At 39.4% G+C, this 20,865-nt stretch overlaps 1 protein-coding gene across 1 annotated transcript in view; it reads left to right on the top strand.

The window, feature by feature from the left end:
• The window catches only part of nrn1la (neuritin 1-like a), a 122,720-nt gene extending 109,414 nt beyond the window's left edge, over nt 1–13,306 (top strand). Inside the window, exon 3 of the mRNA XM_038290947.1 lies at nt 11,999–13,306. Within this exon, the coding sequence (XP_038146875.1) occupies nt 11,999–12,284 (286 nt within the window). The 3' untranslated portion in view covers nt 12,285–13,306. The remainder of the gene's footprint in view (nt 1–11,998) is intronic.
• Nucleotides 13,307–20,865: the final 7,559 nt, after the last annotated feature.

The following is a 20,865-nucleotide window of genomic DNA, read 5'->3' as shown; positions in this document are numbered from 1 at the left end:
ACGCCCGCTCAAATGTTGTGTTGTTGCATGTTGTTCTTGAATGTGATTAAAACTGGGAGTACTAAAAAGGGTGACCGGCACAGTCCACCCCCACTTTGGAAGGTAGCTGGTCCACACCCCATACCCTGACCAACCAACATAGATGTGTGTTGTAAAAATGTTGTGAATAAAGGTATCTAAAATGCAAAATAAACTTGGAATGAGGGACGTCATCAGATGGTGGGACCCTCCAGTAACGACCCCCTCCCAAAGGTCCTACATGTGTGGCAGTGTGATGGAGCAGGCAGGGGGAGGAGTCTTGGGATGGGGAGAAAATGACTGGGGGGCTACTGCACACCCAGGGAACCAGCTCCCCCACTGACTCCATTAAGCACCCCCACTGCCCAAGAGCCCATCCGGAGAGGGGTGCCCCCCCAACTCGTCCATCAAACCTCATGACTGTCCTGGAAAAAAATAAAAATAATACTGTGGTTAGCCAGCCCGCACAAACCAAGCAGAACCACTCACCCCGGACGAAACCCACTCCAGGGGACGAAATGGACCAGGACTGAGATAGGGGGAAAAGTACATGCCCCTGAAGAAATTGTTATAAATAGACCCAGGCAGCATCAAACAATGTGCTTGTGATTGTCTGGTTCACAGAGAAGAAGCAGGCGAATAAGTTAAAGGAAAACAGAGAGCCAACATGCTCTTGATCTGTACATATATTTAATTTATCACAGTGTTCGATTCTAACCACTTTTATCAAGTGTCACATGCTTTAAATCCACCTGTTGTGCATCTAATAAAGCCAAGGAGTGATCTTCTAATCCCTGAACAACTGACCGTTAATATTAAGTTGTCAAATGCTACTGTAGCTCTGACGCCTTCAGTAATGTATTTCTTCCTGATTGGGAATAGCACTCGCCTACGATCTTGGATTTCCTTTAGAAACTGGTCATTAACACTGAAATCCGTTTCTCTCAGCCCTCTGCCCCAACTTCTGACCTGCTCTTTTTGTTTATAGTGTTTAAATTTAGCCACGATTGGTCTAGGACGGGTTTCCTACCTCCGAGCTGTTGAACCCGATGAAATGAGATCTCGCAAACAGCTCTTGCGAGATCTCAGCCACTTATTCTGTGTCTGGTCCTCTTAAAAGTTTACTTGGGCACAAAGTGTCATGATTCAGAAATCTATTGTATTGTAAACATTTTCAATGATTTCTAAATCCTGGAAGTATGCAAAATAGTGGATTTAGGCAGACAGTGAGATTAATATCAGTGTGTTTAGTAAAGGCATGTATTTTCATCATTCTTTGAAGGTTTTGTCCTATCAAAGTCATAAGCTAAAATATATATCTTACAGAGATGTTTACAAGCACTTAGACAATAACACTACTGTGCATGTTTGGACATCTGAAGACGTTATCGGTTGGTGTGCAGCTGTGATTTCCAAGTCTCGCTGTAGTTTCTCCTTTGTATTTAAGCCTGGACTTTGATTGGACACATGAATATGCTTTGATCAATACCACTGAACTGTATATGTGGCCTTATTCCAAAGAAGTTAAAAAACAATCCACTGGATCTTGTTTTCCAAGTTTGAAGATGTTTCGCTTCCCATCCAGGAAGCTTTTTCAATTCAAAATGTCTAAATTAGCATTGAGTTCCAAGCTTCATAGAGTAACCGAAACAAACCCTTGTTTTGGCTTAGAAAACATGCAAATTGAACTGGACGAGCCGGTCCGCTGCTTAGGAATAGGGAGTTGTTTGAGGTTGTTGTTAGCCTGCAATACCTGATACTAGTTTATGTCTCTGTAAAGGGGGAAGTCGTCAATTGTTAGCTTGGCTCCCCAAGCGGGTTGTCTTGGTCCCCTGCATGGCCATGAGGATTATGATGTCAGGAAGGAATCAACTCTATCGCTTCGTTGTAGGTTTTTGAAACCTGAGTCCTGTCTCAGACAGCATAAAAACTAAGCAGTAGAGTCAAATAATCTTAAGAACCAATTGGATAAAGTATTTATTAAAAAAAGGACTTTAAAATATCCTGTTAAAATATCAGGGTGTCAAATAAAATAAAAATAATAACCTTTATTAAACTTTACTGTATGAACAGCAGAAAAGATTAAAATATATTTTTTCTTTTCTTGGCTACAGTCGTGCAAATAAAGGCAGAGGTCTGCTGATTTCTAAAAAAAGATTTTGTCAGAAAAGCTACCTATACAAGGTCGAGTTTTCTTTTACTCAGCCTTCTCCCTGTGCAGCGCCTCTATTTGCTTTTTATTTTACTATTCCCTGCCGATTTTGATAAGGCCATTCATGCTTTTGTTGTACCTCACCGCCTTACTCCCCATTTCAATTCCTGCCTCAGTTTAAAGTCCCTTTCAGCTTCACAACTCTTAAGGGAGGTAGCGGTTTAAGCAGATAAAGATCCAATAACATTCGAAATTCAGCATCCATCACTACTTAACACATCGATTTATTTAGCGCAAAGGTTTTTAGTCATAATAGTTATTTATGTTATTATGCTTTTAAATGCATCATGAATTAGGTGTACCCTGCATGAACAGATATTTAAAACCTACCTTTTCAGCGCTGTCATACTGATGTGAAAAAATGTAGATCAAATGTTCAGTTTGAATTAAAATAAACTGAGAATTTGTTTTTTATACTTAAAGTATGACAACCCTTTTACCTCTATGAAGGCCACAGCAGCTGAACTGTCAGATTTAACATGAAAGCTCTGTCAAACTCTTTACCAAGAATATCTGCACTCTTTTCATCCCTCCACCTCTTTCAATTCACGCTGTGCTTCGGAGACCAAAGGTTGTTTTATTTTTATTATTCAAAATATTCCTTAATCCAAAAACCTTGAACAGAGTAATCACTCTGCTTTATGGAGTTTCTTTGAAGGATGTATGAATGAAAGGGAATTTAAAGGGGGACCTTGCAGTTGCAGAAAGGTTTTAATCCATGATGCGGTAGTGTTTTACCGATGGTAACCTTGGACACTGTGAGTGTAGCTCTCGTCAGGTCATTGACCAGGTCTTCCCATTCAAGTCTGGGCTGATTCCTCACATTGTTAATGGATACTGATACCTCACGAAGTGAGACTGGCATGACTGATAGTTGTCTTGAGTTTCTTCCTTTTTCGAATAATTGCAGCAACTGGCAATGGGTAAAGATATGTCACCATTATGGTTTTGTTTGATCTGTCTGTCTGTGGCACCTTTTTTCCAGTTTTGCAAATAGTGCTCCAAAACCCCGATCTGAAGGTAGAAGTCTGTCAGCTCCCCTTTTCCTAACTTTAAACCTAAACAAGTTGTGGATATATGTATAGAGGAAAGGTAAACCCCAATGGACTTCCCTTTTATAACATATAAAATAACCTGGTGTGACAGATTGTAGTAACTCTACTTTATAATTTATTAGACCATTGTTTTTGTTACAGAAAAGAGCGATAAGAATATTATGTAAAGTAGGGTACAGAGAACATACAAACACATTCTTTGTTTTGTTTGGTTTATTGAAGATAATTCAGTTGAGCTTCGGACTTTGATGATAGTGCATAAAGAAAAGAATAAATATTTACCTGAAAAGTTACAGAACCTATTTGTATTAGAATAGTCAGTGTTAAACTATTGAAGTCCCAAAATGTTAGCCTGAGGAGTTGCAAAATTTTTTTTATTTCTGTTTAAAGAATATTTAAATGTAGCACTCTCTGTCTAGTTCTATAGTTTGAATCTGACAGAACTTTCCAATGTGACAGAGCAAAACAATAACTACTGCCTATATACCAAAGTTTGGTTTTAACCAATTACTGTTACAAATGAAAATGTCTACAGACGCCATGAGAAACCACAACCAGCTACTGCTGTTATAGTCGTGTGTTTTTTCTTTCTGAGATGAAATTGAGGAATCTGATAAAACAGATGTGATAGCAGCAACTATGCATGCCTCCTCTTTACATTTTTATTTTGGTTTAGCTGTGGCGTCGCCACCACTTGCTTTCGTCACAGCTATATGTCTAGCTTTAAACCACTTTACTGATTGGCCGACCAATTTTGGGGTGGTCTCAACTCGTTTTGGGTGGGTATCAGCCTTTTTTGGTACGGTATTGTAGGGGCAGTGGTACAAAAGGGATTTTTATGTGCTTTTGAATAAACAAATGCTGTGAGGATTCTGCTTGCAGTCAAGGCTTTTTATAAAATGTAAAATATTTAGATTCTTTTGAAGCTTAAAAACTGAGCTGTGATATATTCCCGTCACACACATCTGACTCTTATATTCTAGATTGTCTCAGTGGAGCAGAACATTCTGTACAGTTTGAAATGTTTTCTGATTTTTCTTTATCATCTCGTTACACCATTGTGTAGCTGGTGTGCAACAAATGTTAACTCTATGCTTTGACATAGAGCTATAAAAGATAGAGGTGATATAACAGACAATAAGAACCTATCAAAAAGGCAAACTTTGAGCAGTTTTGGATGTCAGCAGCAGCAGGCTTGCAGTAGAACAGACGTTCTCTCAGGAGGCTTTATAACTGTGAAAGCAGCTGCTTGTCTGTCAGTGTCCTCACTGTGTTTCTGCTGTCTCTGCATACACCTGTGTCTGTCCGCACAAACCTCAGAAATAGGAAACATCTCAGAGCCGCAGATAGGAAAAACATTCCCGGCTGAATGCGATTCCATCAGTCTTCCCCTTGAAAACACTTTGTCTTCACCCTTACAGCTCCACAGACAAAAGCCAGATGCCTCCTCGCACCACTCAGGTAAACAGTTGCCCTCCTCCTGCAGCAGCTTGTGATGTAGGTGGACCACAGGGGTGTTCCAGTCTTGGATAAAAGCCACCACGCACACATGCAGTCTCATCAGGGGAGCTCATGTTTGCCAGCTGCTGTTAAATTTTGTAAAGATGCTTGTGCAGAGGTGGAGGTATGTGCACAATCAGGGTGAGCCGATTACTTGAAAAAATATGCCTGTGCGACAATAAGACAACAGATGTGAGCTTAAGTCTGAGGAAAATGTTTGTATGGCTATGCGTCTGTGTGCTATGTTTGATTACGCACAGATGTCCGGCACCAAGTAGAGTGTAAAATGAAGATAAAAGATTTTCTGATGCAGACCAAGTGAATGACTTTGCTCAATAGAGATAGTTTAAGACCATCAACAGTAAAATACTTGGAGGTATCCAAGTGCGTTTCCTATCTATATTTTTTTCTCCAGAACCGTTCTTTACTTTATGGATTGTGGTAATAAATTAAAATACTGCTGGAAAAAATTTAAAGATCTGAATTATTACAGAATTACAATTAAATGAATTGTCGAGGGAGCAGTTTGACCTTAAGGGGAGAACAATGAGAATGATTTAATTGTTCATACAATAGAGAAGTTCTTGGCTAAAGTCTTGATGCTTTAATAGATGATTATAGATTATAGAATTTTACTCACAACCCCATCAATGTTTCCTATCCTTCTTAAAACCCTAACCCTACCATTTCACATATGTTACCTCATCCTTTAGCATTCTTTAGGTATGGTTAATCAACTAAACTCCTCTACAAACTTGTGGTCCTCTATAAGAAAAGATTAGTCGTGTCCGAAGATTCCAGCCTCTTGCTTCTTTCATTAATTATGCTTAGAGCGTTAATTGATGGATCTACTGCACATAACTGCAATCTTTCTAAACATTTTAGAAAGTGCTCTTAGATTATTTGCATGTCTATTTTTTTATTTGTTTTCTTCTTTTATTTTACTCTGTTTTGTGTGTAAAAATGTTTGAATATGCAGCAAACACCCAACTTGTTATGTGAAAAAATTAAAGACATGTAGGTTGCTTCTGCTAATAAAAAAAAGCTTTTGTAATGTTATAAATATTTTTGAGGTGACAGACTATTTTTGCTTTCCTGCTCTTTTGACTTCTTCTGGTCATTAACTCCCCTTAGAGATATTTTATCCAACCCCATCATGATAATGGTAAAGATTTGCAGCCAATTAAAGGCTTATGTTTTTCTCTGCAAATGTGAGGGTTTGAGGTCAGTGGAACAAAAAAAAAAAATCGACTTTTCCCCCCCTCTTATCTATCTATATATCTACGAAAATAAATAAACATTACACTGCGGTGGAATAATAAAGGCAAGTAAAATGTTTCAACTATTTTTTTATAGCCTTGTAAGTACCTACTGTATACGCTTTCATTGTGTATTAGCCCCAATGTGGTGCAATAAAATATTTCACTTTCCTATGCTGTTTCATTCTATCCTGAAGAAATGTTTCACTACAGACTGAAGTTAATTATGTTTCTTTTTTTTATTTTATTTAAATAAACCTGTCAAAGGCAGCTATAAATTAATGGGTTGTTGATCTTGAATAAAAAGAGCATACAGTAGGGTCATGCCACTATAACGGTCTTTTGGGAGTTTGTTCCATAAGTGGACAATGAAGTACTGAATGCTGCTTATTGTAAAAGTCCAAAGAGTTTGTGTTCAGCATCTGTTGGGTTTGCAGACATCCTACTTGCATATCTCATTACTTTAGACCTGTACAATTGCTGGATAGAAAGAACTTAAGAAGTTCAACTTAATGTGGTTCTGACTGCACCTGTAGACTAGCAGATTCCCTTCTAATTTGTATGCAGACAGGTTACTATGCTGGTTCGTACTGTAGACAGTAGTGTGGTCTCTAAACTTTAGGAGTTTTATTGAAGCATCTGCAAAGGCTCAGTCGTTTGTGTACAAAGATAAAAATATGCGTGAGAGAACACATCCATAAGGGGCTCCAGTGTTGATAGTGTTTGTGCTGGAGAAGATGCTCCCCAGTCTCACTCACCGGTGTGGCTCAGTAAGAAAGCCGGTGATTCACGGTGAGCTAGATGGGCTTTTGCTGTAAACTGTCTGGGTTGGTGGCGTTGAAGGCTGAGCTGAAGTCCACAAACAGGATCCAGTGTTTTTATTGGCAGCCATTTTATTTATAATTTAGTATAACACCAATGAAAGGCAGTGGTGTTGGAGGCCGGGCTCGTTTTCCCATCGCCTGTGTACAACAGCTAAACCTTCTGTTATATAGCTATTTCTGTGTTGCTGCTATAAACGCACCTACTATTCTTCAATAATCATAATTTATTAAATAGTACTGTCGTTGGCCATTTTGGAAGTGGTATGTCAACTTTGTCTTATCTTTTTTCCTTATTTCCTCTTGTTATGTTGATGACTGATGTTTTTGCAAGTACTGCAACTACTACATCCATGTCGATTATAAATGTGTACAGAACTTCTATGGGCTGGTGCAGAGCATGCACAGACCAGTGCGACCACACAATGTGCAAGTATATCTCTGCCTTTACAGCACAGTTTACCAGCAGCATGTGGCTTTACACTTTGTTTGTTTTGCATCAAACAACACAAGCTGCCCCCCATCTTTTGGACACTTGAGTGAAGGTGCAGTGTTGTTCACTGATCAACATCTGGTGGTGAGTTGGATTTGCTGGAGGAGGAGGAAACAGGACAAACCAGGCTGGCAAGAAAGGTATGTTGGGTACATCAGGCAAAGCCCTTAATCAGGGACATATTTTAGAACTATCTCTTTGAGGGCTTTCCTCAGATCCCGGTGAGGCTGGGGACATGGAGTCTGAGTGTACAGTGTTATGTGTGTCTGTCTTCAATGCAGCTGCCCGTAGCTGTGGCTGTATGGTCTGATGTGCTTGTTGCGGCGACACCTCCGGAGCCTGATAGTGGATAGTGGCAGCAAGGGATGCTGTCTGTTTGAAGAATGAGTTGATCAAAAGTTGACTCAAAAGAAAAAGCTCTCGATTGACCAGTAAGGCTACATTTCTACCCTGACGTCTGGTCATGAAATCCGGAATATAAACAAAGGAACAAACTGTTGGATACAAGTGGCTGAAATTAGCCTTCTCCTGAGGGTATCTGGGCACTCACTTTACATATAGGTTGAGGAGCTTGGTGATTTAGGAGAAGCTGCAAGTAGAGTCGCTTCTCCACATTGAAAGGAATCAGCTGAGATGGCTGGGACATCTTTTTCAGGTGGTTCCTGGACACATCCCTCGGGAGGTGTTCGAGGCATTTCCCACCGAGAGGAGGCCCGGGGTATGGCCCATGACACACTGGAGGGACTTTGTCTCCCAGATAGCATTGGAAAAGCTCAAGCTACCCTAGTAAAACTAGCAGTCTACTGTGTCTGGGGCCCATGACCCGGTCCCTGATAAGTGGAAGACAATGAATACCATGAATATCCCCTTGTGTATGGGAGCATGTCAAGTTTTTAAATCTTCTCTTGGTTATTGTTAAACTAGGACATATGTACGTAAATTCTGTTATCTGTTTTTAATGTCTGAGTTATTTCAAATCTTTTGTGTTCTTTAATGTTCTTTACAGAGAAATTAGGGTTAAATGGCTTCATAACAATAATTAATAATTAAAGAATTAACTATAGTTTTTTTTCTTACATTGTGTCTGTGAGTCTGCAGCAATGGTTCACACCAAGCATGCATGCATGCACATGTTTTGTAATGTGGATTTGTAGTTTTTTGACCCACATGCAGAATCACACGGAAAACCAGTGCATTTTAACGGTTTATTTACAAAGAATCTGGAAACCTAATAACTGCAGAAGGGAGATGGTTGATTAAAACTGATGACTGATTGATTTGCTTACTTGAAGGGGAGGTGGCATGGATCTGTAGGGGTTTGATTCAGTGGGCCAAGGTTTTATGGAATTGTATTTAAGTTAATAACTAATTTGAAAAACAATGCATATAAAATTAACAAAATACAAATAGTAAGGGCCAGGAAATAACAATAATAAAAAAGAAAGAAAAAATATATACGTATATACATTTGAGGTTGTTGTCTATTTTTAATCTGAAAAAAAACCCACCCAGTTATTTTTCTTTTTATATGATCCTTTTTCTCCACTTCCTCCCAATGTAGTCTTTTGTTATCCGTTTTCCCCAATGCAATCCTTATTTGTAAAAAAGCACAGAGTTCATTTGTTCCAGTAATGAGGAAAACCAACAGAGATGCAAATCAATGTGTCTAGTAGAGGGAAATAATTAATAGGTCCTACCAGAGGCGCTTGCCACCGCTAGAAGAGGAATCGTCAGTTTTGATGACTGGGTTGAATGTTATCAAGTTACAAGCAATTTCTCTGTTGTGTGTGTCACAAGTACAGCACAGATGTGAGCAGTGAAGCTGGCTACAAGTGCATGGCAGCATCTGCTTTTATCATAAGGCATTGTGTGTTTTGGAAAGCAATTGCAGTACCTACTGCAGGTTCAACTTCTGGCACTAATATCAAGATTCGGAACAGAGGACCCAGTGATCAAGGCAGACAGACACTCAGATATCTTAAGCCTTTATTTAAAAACAACAGATCTGCAGTAACAGCAAGGACAGCTAAGGCAGGAACCTCTTCAGGAGGAAACACAGGTTAATGACCATGTTAATGTAACAGAGGATGATTATGAAGGCGTGATTCACTAACCTGGTTTTTTATAGTTCAGTCCGTGCCCAGAGAACGAGGTTGATTACAGTCGGTAGGCTGTCAAACAAGATGCAGCAGGTGCTGCCCATAGAGTCCCAGACACTATAGTCCCAGAGGACAGAGAACCAGCTGGAGATCAGATTGTAGATTGTCGTCTTCTCGATTTATAAATCGTAAGATATGTTTAACAGGTCTTTTCTCAGGTGCTGGTTAGATTTGAGAAAAGTATCCACAGAGTAAAGCCAGATATCTATGAAGAGTTCTAAGTGGTTTACCAATCTGATCTCCATTTATCAGTCAATTTTATGTTTTCCTCTTAGTCACAGATTTTGAACTAGTACTTGATCTTTCACTTTAAGCTCTGATGCTGAAACCTTGCGGTCGAAACGGATCTTGTTTTTAGTAATTTTTTTGTATTTTCGGAAGCTAACAGGTAACTGCAAGTGTGTTCTTAGCCTCTGAACACATTCAGAGTGATTCTGTCTGGATTTACCCAGCAGAAGGCCACAAATAAGAGAATCAAGGTTGACATCCAAACATCAGCTCATATGGTGAAAATCCAGTCATGTCATTTTCATGCAATTATACGCTATTATATGTTGACAAAGTCCTTCCTATGTAACTTTTCTTGTTCAGCCAAAGTATCAATCATGTCTAACACAGTCCTGTTACACCTCTCGACCAGGTTGCCTCTTGGATGATATGAGTAATTCTGATCTTGTTCATTCCGCCAAAACATTAAGCTTCTTTATGGTAAATCAGGTTCGTCATTGGATTGGTGACGTATCCTATGGGGGGAGTGTTGACCTAGTGTTTAGAGCAGTGCGCTTGTGCGCTGAGAAGGTTCCAAGTACCCGGTTTGATCCCTACAGCATGCACTCTGGGCCCCTGAGCAAGACCCTTAACCCCACACTGCTCCCCAGGTGCCACACAGGCATGTTTGTACACTGTATGAACCTCCTCCAAAAGAGCCCTGAACTGATGGTTTGAGAATGCTTTTGTATGTGTGTAGTTCATAACTCACACTATTTCAACTATTGGGAACAATCTGGCAGGAGATATTGTCTTTAGATAGCTTATCTAAAACCCACGAGTAACTTGTGCATAACTTTTGCGTACTTTATCAAGAACTTATCTCCAACACATATCAACGTATCTGACATGTTCCAGACAACAGCTGAACGTGTTTCTAACTTATAGCTATCGTTTAATAGCATATTTGCAGTGTTTAGTTGTAAAAGGGGGTTCACAGGAGGAAACTGGCAGTTCTCCTCCAGACTCCATCCCTATCCTAGGGTGAGCGAGAAGATGAGTGTAAGGGATCATCCCTATGTTCACGCTCAAGCCCACGACCAACAAACTTCCTAGCAGACATGACACTGAATCTGCTGCGACTGCAAACTCTCTTTCTTTCTTTTTCTCTTTTTTTTATTTATTCTATTTTTGTCTGTGCAATAAACAGCAGCCAGGTTAATACCAAGATCAAAGACACAATTTTATGCAGACCAGGAGCATTTCTGCTCAGCTTTAACTGATGCTTGGTAATGCCCATAAAATGATGCTTGTGCATCATTTCATGGGTATAGGTAAGGCTGTAGTTGGACATAAGTTCTGGACTCATTATGAATACACTATGTGTACGCCCAAAATTGAAAAAATACATATAAAGTTCAGGGTTCTAAAAAATATGATAATGCTACTGTAGATGTTCAAAATTGTGATGTGACAGGTTATCCAAGTACTTATTTCAGGTATTCCTTTTACCTATTAGACATTGTTTGATGCATAGTATAAGAACGACATTACTTTAAATAACAACATCACATTTTGACTTTGTGTCATACTGGTAACACATTATAATTCATGCTCAGACTAATCTGACCCACAAAAATGTGTGTAAAAATAAGGTCTGAATTTTTCGTTTTCTGTGAAAATGTGCAGGAATAACATCAAATGGGGGTAGGAAACCTAATCAGAGAAAATGCTAAGCAAGTTTGGTAAGATGAAACTAGAAAAGCTGTGGAACTACAACAAGTTTATGTAGCTAAAGATTAACCTGGATATCTACCAATTACCAGCCAAAGAGGGAAATCTAACAGAAATTATTTTAAGCTAAGAAATGAAAGACAAGGAAGTAACTAATAAGGAAACACTTCAGAGAACATAAACAACAGGATGAAAAAAGTCGAGAAATAAGCGAAACTCTAAAATATAAACACTTGAAGAATGTGACAGAGAGACCTAATTACCAAGAGACAACTGTACAGATAACCAAGAATATATCGTATATAGATTTATGCATGAAACATAAAATAATCTATGATATATTTATGTGCAAATAGATAGATAGACATAATAGATTTATTGTTTAGTTGCTTCTTGGAGAATTAATGTCTATTCTGTGTGAACTGGGTGTAAAATCAATTATTTATTTATTAAAATCTCAGTGAGAAATATTGAGTGAAGATGACCAACATAGCTCTTAGGTGGACAATGTTTTAGCCTCTGGATGTTTTCTGTCTGCAGGTCTTGGGATGAGTTTCATGACTGTGCTAACGCTGTGATGGTTGGCTGTCCAGAGGAAGCGGCAGCTGTATGGGAGTCTCTTCGCCAGGAATCCAAGAAGATGCAGTTCTCTGGAAACCTTTATGACATGTGTTCCAACCGAAACAGCCACCCAGCAGACTCCATCTCCCTGAACCAGGAAGAGATCAACCAGGAATCTCTAAGAGGATGTGCGGTGCATCTTGCCGGCTGCCTCCATCTTCTCCTGCTACCGGCTCATCTCCTACTGATGCTATTTTGGATATAGCTGCCCTGAAGAAATGGGATTAGTGTAAATAGAAAAAAAACTTTGTGTAATATTCCATTTCCCAAATCCATAGACTTTCCTTCTGCTTTTTCCTCTGCTCTGCCAGAGGTTGCATATTTGTAACTGCATGCTGAGATGGCCAAATGGTCCTTTTGATAACAAATATCTTAACTCCATTTCTGTTTCATTATTACTCTCTACCATTAATAAGTTGATCTATTGGAAATGCTCTGTACCTCTCTAGAAACAGCACAGCAGATACACTTTTAGAGATCAACAGTAAAGCCACTTGTCTGTTTTTATGCCCTTACACCTTGAAAATTAAATTGTAAGTTTGCATGTAATGATTCCAAAAAAGTTCCTACATGTGATTAGATACGTATAACAACAAAATCACAAGCAGCACATTAATATTACAAAGGATTTATGAGATGTACTCAATTGTTTGCAGAAGTTTAAGACTAAATTTGTGTTCTTGTCCTTAAAAGTGTAGTTTCTGAGCTCCAAATATTGACTGCATCAAGGATCTGTATTTTTCACCAAATTGTGGAAAGAATTAGTAAGGGCAAGTATATGTCCAACCGCAGTTGAAAATAAAAAGTTGGTCCTTTGAAATAAACAACTGGTGGAACTGACTTTATAATTAAGGAAAAAAATTTTTTTGCAGGACACAAAGAGAATACTAAAGCAAAGACTAAAGAATGCTGAATAATAATTAAAAAACATAAAAAAGAATAGTTAAGCAAGAAGTGATTCAAAGGTGATACAAATCTTAAGAGCAAACATAGAATAACATAAATCAAAGTATACCTGAAAACCCAAAGTGAAAACTTGAACAGCACCTAAAAGCAGCCGATTATGACAGTAATCTGGTTGTAAGGAGGGTGAGAAATGCTAACCCTAACCCACGAAGAGGCGGTGCAGCTTGAGACCCACAAAGAGATCCCTCTATAGACTCACCAAGGGGGTGATGGTGAGGAACGCACATCGACTTGGAGACAAGAAGCTCTCACGGAGGGGCCCCGGAGACAAGGAGCTCCCACGGAGGGGCTAAAGCTTCTATAGCTCTGACTCAAGAAAATGTCTAACAATGAGCACTGGTGTCAGAGGGTGGAAAACAGACGGCTCAGGGGTCTCTGGATGGCACAGAGCAGGCTCAGGGACCTCTGAAGAGGGTTCACAAAGAGGCCCTTAATCTATAGAAAAATCACTAAATAGCCCTTAATCTGGAGAGCAGTCACTAAGGGGCCCTTAATCTGGAAAGCAGTCACTAAGGCGCCCTATATATGCAGAGGAGGACTGAGATGGCCCTAACTTTATAACCTGTATGTTTGTCCTGAGTGTCCTGCCTGTTGTTGATTGGATTCATTCTTCCATTGCTACCACATCAAATAAAACTGTAGCTGCCTCCGTATTTGCATTTGGGTCCTCTACAAACCTCCACTCTACTTGACAGTGGTACCTTGATGCTACCCTGGGCCCACTGACACCATATTTTTGAGCTCAGCTATATATTCACCCTGCAATGAAGCAAAGCATGTACAATTTTCCGACTGGAGCCTCCACTTGCCTACATGCCAAGTGATTTTTTTGCTTCAAGAGTGAAAGTTGGGTCCTGAGAGATGCTTGTATTCTACGTGACTCCAGGTAACTGGCCTAGGATCAGAAATACTTTCAGATTAGAGGAAGCCTGAGTGATGAGCACACTTAGAAAGCAAACAGCGTTCAGCCTATTTGAAGTATGAATCCACCTTTCTTCCACCAAGTGGGTTTTACACTTGGGGCTTTAGGTTGTAGGTTTACTTTCCTCTCTTGACAAATAATCAAAGCCAGGATGACTTTAAAGGGTTATACAAAGATGTATAGAAAAAAAGAACTTATGGTTTCAGCCACATTTTAAGAGCAGAAAAAAAATTATAGCATGAAAGAAATCTAGAGAGAGCCTACAGAACTAATCTACCTTGCCAGTGGCAAGATCATAAAATATGCCAAAAAGAAAGATATTGTAAGCTTTTCTTTTTATGTCACTCAGAAGCTCAAGAGAAATAGAAACCTCCGACTCTCAGTTTTTCACCTGGATTTTAAAATACTGAGATTAAGCCCAGCAGCTAAAGGTGAAGGAGAGCACTACGGGCAATTTCAAGACTAAAGCGAAAAGAAACTAGAGCCAGCCCCCAGCTTTCTTTTCCCCTCATGAGGGACTTCACCCACAGATATGCTCGGATGGTTTAAGAGGCTTCTGGAGTTTTGAACTTTAATTAAACTGACAGAATTAGCAATTAGAGGCCTGAGTGGCCGACTCACCAAGGAGCAGCAATTTGAGAGCTCAGATAAGATGTTGTAACTGCAGGCTAAATTTGTGTAAATCACATATGGCTTAAACTAGGAGATCAGACTGAGATTGTTTATATAAATCTGGGTGGACTGAGGTGTGATCTTAATCATCATAAATCAGCAGTGTTTGGTGGGAATATGTTTTCCTCCAATGAGATTTTCTGTACAGAGATGCTGTAAGAGAAAACCCATGAAGTCTGTTATGAGATGATGTGTACTTTGGGAAAAGATCTGATTTGAGCTTGCAGTGGTTCTCAATAACATTGTTGGCCGGAGCAGAGTGAGAAATTATTTTTCAGCACTCGACATAAGACTGCACATTACATTAGTGCATCACACACTGTCCCATCAGAGAGACACTATAATAGGAGTTATTACAGTGGACAATTGGACATTACTACATATGAAATAGTTTATTTTCTTCTCTCTGCGACACTTGTTTTCTACTTCTTGTCAGAGGAAAACATAAACATTCATCTGCTCGAATTCTCATATAAATTTTATAGGCTTCAAAAGTTGAAATGTTCTCTACCAGAAGGGAAAAGATTATAATGTCATTTATATTGTCAAAAACAAAATTTCAACCCAATCTGGTCATTTTTCTGTTCTAAGAATAACAATTTGTAAAAACATTCCTTGGGTATAACAGCTCTTGACACTAACAGAAATTCAAATGAAAATCTGTAGTTTTAAACTTTTATCAAATGTATTCATCTTTTCTTTTTAAATCTAAACGGGTAGTGCCCAAGTCCAGTCCTCCAGAAATACTAACCTCCAACACACCTAAATCAAATTAGCGCTGCCCAAACCTGGCAGCGACCTATTTGGGTGAGAGAAAAATGTCTTTAAAGGACTAGAAGGTAAGCACTTTATTGTGAACAGTGTTGGACTGAGAATAATGTGGATTATGGAGAAAGTATAACATATTTAATGTAATATTAATATTGATTTGTGCAGGAGCAAATTGAAACTTAGTGACAGGTAGTGGCTTTTTAAACAATATCTGTAAAACAAGCTCAACTTGTGGACATCTTTTCAGATCTTCTTTCTAACTGTTGCTGTGTCCAGCATTCAGGGCTGGCATATAAATCGAAAGATCAGAATCAGAATAATCTGTAAATATGTGATCCTGTGACATAAAGCTAAAAGTTTAATATAATGTGGATAGAAGAACTTTGGAACCCTTAGGAACTGCTGGTGCCTTTTATTTCAAACGGAATGACTCAAGATATGTTGTGGACAGACCCAGGAACAATTTTTGTCCAAAACTGTCAAACGTTCTGTTTTAATATCCTTATCCTGGACTAACTAGCTGTTCTTCACATCAGGCCAGACAGGATTGTTCTTCCATCCTGCAGACTCAGCAGTTGGTTCTCCCAAAGGAAACTTTGTCCTTGACTGTCTTTAAATTTCATCTCTGTCCCTTCCCTGCTTTACTTTCTGGCCTTTTCTTTATATATGTTCCATTATTCTGCTCCTTATTCCTTTTTGACGGATCTTATCCTGTGCTTCATCATACAGACAGTATTACTACCTCTGTTTGCAAAGGAACGGATATTAGTGAATCTCCTCATTATTTCAACCTTGGTAATCAAAGCAGAACAATCCGACCTGAGGAGCTGTAGTAGAAGTATTCTAGAGTCCTTGGAGCAGAGGTTGCAAATATATGTATTCTGGGTTGTACTTACTGAGGAGAGCTGTTCAACACAAGGCTGTTAACAGCGGCAAATCAATGACAAATTACAAAGAATTAGAGCAGAAATAAACAACTAAATAAAAACCCGAGAGGCAGTAAAACGATTTAATTCTGTTAAAAAGACACTTTTTGTAGCTGAAGCAAACTCCTTTTAATTCGAACGATCTATTTCTCTTTCATTTATATTCACCAAAGTATAAAAAGAAAGAAAAATCTCATGAAATAATGATTTACAATATTAATATTCACATTCACATGTGCTGCATATACAAATGCTGATCAGATGCAGTATAAACCAGATACAATGAACTGCATGAATTAGCTACTTTTGGTTGAAAGCAAGTTATGGTTGCATTTTTTTCAATTACATTATTTTCAGACTTGTGTTTTATTTTAAAGATAAAAAATAAACCTTAAACAGAAGAAATCGAACAGGAGTTAGAATCAGTTCTAGTCACCAAATTGTTTCATACAATGAAAGATTTTACTTCAGTTCCAGTTTGCTCCTGATTAAAACGTTAAATATACTAATAAAAGGAAATAAATATTTTTGCAATATATTTTCTTGCTAACATATATGTTAGCCCTCATGTTTCTAAAGACATGGTTGGATTGGTTGAAAAAAACCTGTTATTCATCCAGGGGAAGATTGTGTCTCTGTGTTTACCTTTTTTTTTTTTGTGTACGGTGCTAAGTAGCGTTGACCTAGGGGTCAAAGGCTAAACAGTTTTTGTCCAGGATTTATTGTGCCTCGAGAGATTTAAGTAATCATTTCCTGACCTGGACAGAGAAAATGGCAGCTTTCATGTTCCTATCTACAGATCTGTTTATTTTTTTAGGACCTATACTTTTATGAGGATGAGCCAAACTACATAGGGAGTGATGTGCACAAAATGCACTAAATAAAAACAATGTAGGAGATAACCAGCAGCCCCTGTAAAAGGTTGACATTTTTTTATTTGCCCTCTGCCAAGCAGTATTTATTGTTGAGAAACAGCTCAGGTTCTGAGCCTGCTTTGTTCCTAGCAACCAGAAGTGATCCATAGGAAGTGTTCAGGATCGTGAGGCGAGGCAGGGTGTCAGACTGCCCCTCAGACCAACTGATCCACCTCCTGTTGTTATGTAGGCTCATCACTACCATGAACTGGGCCGGTGACAGTGATATCGTCTTCACAGACAGCTCGGCTGAGTGGCAGTCGGTTATGTAAAAGCAGAAGAGTGGGGAGATAACATACCACCTGAGGGTCACCGGCGCTGTTTTTTGATGTCTCCGCCACTCAGAGATGGGAAGTAACGAAGTACAAATACTTCGTTACTGTACTCAAGTAGATTTTTCTGATATTTTTACTTTACTTTACTACTTATTTTTATGGCGACTTTTTACTTCTACTCCTTACATTTTTACACAAATATCTGTACTTTCTACTCCCTACATTTAAAAAAATTGGCTCGTTACTTTAGTTTTGAATCATTTCAATGGAGTTACCGTTATTATTTTTCACGTCATCAATACCAAATTCCATCTAATTGGATGGAATCTACGTTGCATTTGACGCACCACTACAAGATGAATCGACAGATTCGGCGGTATTCATTCGCGGCAAATCATTGCAGCTTGGTGGCGGTGGCGTTAGCATAGTAGTATGGACGACGAGATGATTGAAAATGAACACAACGGAGATCTAGTCCTATTGGCAGACATCCATTTAAAATGTAGGCAATGGCATGAAAAAAGTGGTTTCTACTTTTACTTTTATACTTTAAGTAAATTTACAAGCCTGTACTTTGTTACTTTTACTTGAGTAAAGAGGTTTAATCAGTACTTCCACTTTTACCAGAGTATTTTTTAACACAAGTATCTGTACTTTTACTCAAGTACGGAAAGTGAGTACTTTTGCCATCTCTGCCGCCACTTACCTGCTGCGGATCAGTCGAGAAACAAAGGAGCAGCCAAGAAGTCCTTGCTAACTCTGGAGGAGCTGCAAAGTTTCAGTTTTCAAGGATAATTGATGGTAAAAACAACTGTTAGAAATATTCTCATTTAAATGGTCTCCTTTATGAAAAAAATGGGTACAAGAAAGCCATTAGAAACCATGTTTACAGTATGAACAAACTAACCATAAAGTGAGAAGCTGTGATTAGTGTTAATAAATTATGTTAATAATCATATTAATTTCAGTTTGAGTTATCTTGACCTGCTTTCGAAAGCACATCTTTTTCAAAATCAATGCATTGGCAGTGTTTCTTACATAGCAGCTGACAGGTATTGACACTCCATTGCTTCCTTCATCCTAATCAATTATAGAGGCTTACTGCAGATGGTATGAAAAAATCTCAGGTGGAAGTATCTTCTTTACATCAGGCAGGAGCTGCTCCAAGTTATTTGGATGTTTACTTTTTTTCTGGATGAATATTTCATTACCGCCGGATGCCTTGGCAAACATAAGCAGCATCTAATGGAGTGGAGACGAAGCCCTGCAGCTTCTCACATTTACACAGTGAGCGAACAAGCATGTGTAAACACCCACTGGAACGGTCCGGGACAGTAAAACATGAACTCCTGCTGAGGAAAACAGTGCATCCCCTCTCCGCATGAGTGTGAAGGTGTCAGTGTAATGTTACAGACTCAGCAGTCTGCTTCAAAGGTCATCTTACTTCCACCAGCTTTCAAGGAGCAGCAGACCTGCAGCTGCTGTGGCGTCAATTATAGAAAAGGTTCTTCTGCAGAGAGAAATCTGTCAAAATGGCTTATTTATTCATTTGGACAATTCTTGAATGGTGCTCACACATGAAGAGAAATGGAAAACACCACAGCATCAGCGAAACTAAACATTAAGAGAGGTAACATGTTTTGTGTTGTCATTCCTCTCAATATTTATTGATTAGGGGTATAGCTGAACTCGACAAATCATTAATAGGTGGCATTAGAAAGATAAATCTCTGTCATAGTTTGCTGCTGTCGAATCCATACGATGACTGCATATTAACAGCTACAAACAAGTAAAACATAATGAAAATTTTTATTTAGGACAATCCAAGTGATGAAAACGATGCCAGAGGAGCACAGAAAATCAATTGAGGGCCAAAGAAGGATTATGAGGGAAGATTTTCTCTAAGATTTACATATGTATGGTTTTGACATGTAGTTAAGTTGTACTCATATCTTTTAAAATTTGTAACTACAAACTTTAACATGTTATAGCAAGGACAAATATAACCAGAGGTGTATAAAGAGAAACAAAAAGTACAAATACCTGAAAAGAAAATTAGTCGCTGATCAGAAAGTACTCAGGTAAAAGTCTGAAAATTGTTAACAATAATTGGGAAAGTAAAAGCAAAACTATTATTTTTTCACATAACAAGAAGCAAGACACTTTTTTTGTTTTTGTTTCTGTCTTGTGTTGCTCCCTTCACTTCACTTGGTTAAAAACAATAAAGCAGAATTTGTTGAAAAGCCACTTTTCTATTCAAACATCGCTGTCTAGACTAACTCAGAATAACACAAAAAGCCATCGTGATGCATCTACACCTGAGCTGGCTGCCTGAGAAAACTAAAGAGTGCCTTCCCGAAGAATACAATGAAAACTGCCCACTATGTAATAACAGGCAAAACAAAACAAAACTGAAGTGCATTGTGTCAAAATAACTTACGAGCATATGACAAAAAATTATAACATTCATGCTGTCATGAAGCGGTGTTTGTATGGAGAACCCAAACACAGAGACCGGTAGGCAGAGGTGAAATAAAGTCTGTTTATTCAGGTTAACAGATCCAGGGGCAGGAATCAGAGTCCAACAGAAAATTACAAACATACCAGAACCAGGAGACATCAGGGATTAACCAAAACCAGAAGTCAGGGAGAGACGAGACAAGGCAGGCAGATGATAGACGGGAAGTAAGACGAGGATCCAGCAAACAGGAACTGAAGAGGGAGGGCTTTTAAAGGGGACAGAGACAAAGAGAGAGCTGACGAGGAAATTGGCAACAGGTGCTGGCAGGACAGAGAAACAGAGCAAGGGAGGACATAAGAGGGCAGCAGAGGACAACAAATGGATAACCAAGGAAAACAGGAACAAACAGACCAAGACCCTGACAGTACCCCCCACTTAAGGGCGGATCCCAGACGCCCTAAGATGTCCAAAAACAGAAAACAACCCACACAGGGTGGACGGAGGGGGAACCAGGGAGGCAGGCACGAAAACAGAACAGAGTCTGAAAACAAAAACAACCCACTCAGGGTGGGCGAGGGCAACGAAAAGTCTCTGGAGGCCGGCCGCGGGGCCAGAGGCGAGGCAGACGCTCTGGAGGCCGGCCGCGGGGCCGGAGCTGAGGCAGACGCTCTGGAGGCCGGCCGCGGGGCCAGAGGCGAGGCAGACACTCTGTTAGGCAGGCCGCGGGGCCAGAGGCGAGGCAGACGCTCTGGAGGCCGGCCGCGGGGCCAGAGCTGATCCTGGTGAGGGGTCTAGAACAGACAGGAACAGACGGAACAGGCAGAATCCAGATCAGGCAGGAACAGAGACAGGTGGCAGGATCCAGACTTCCAGGCATCC

Source organism: Cyprinodon tularosa, unplaced genomic scaffold (genome assembly GCF_016077235.1).
Source record: "Cyprinodon tularosa strain WSP-4 unplaced genomic scaffold, ASM1607723v1 ctg290, whole genome shotgun sequence".
Classification (NCBI taxonomy): Eukaryota; Metazoa; Chordata; class Actinopteri; order Cyprinodontiformes; family Cyprinodontidae; genus Cyprinodon; species Cyprinodon tularosa.
This window is presented reverse-complemented; position numbering and strand designations above follow the sequence as displayed.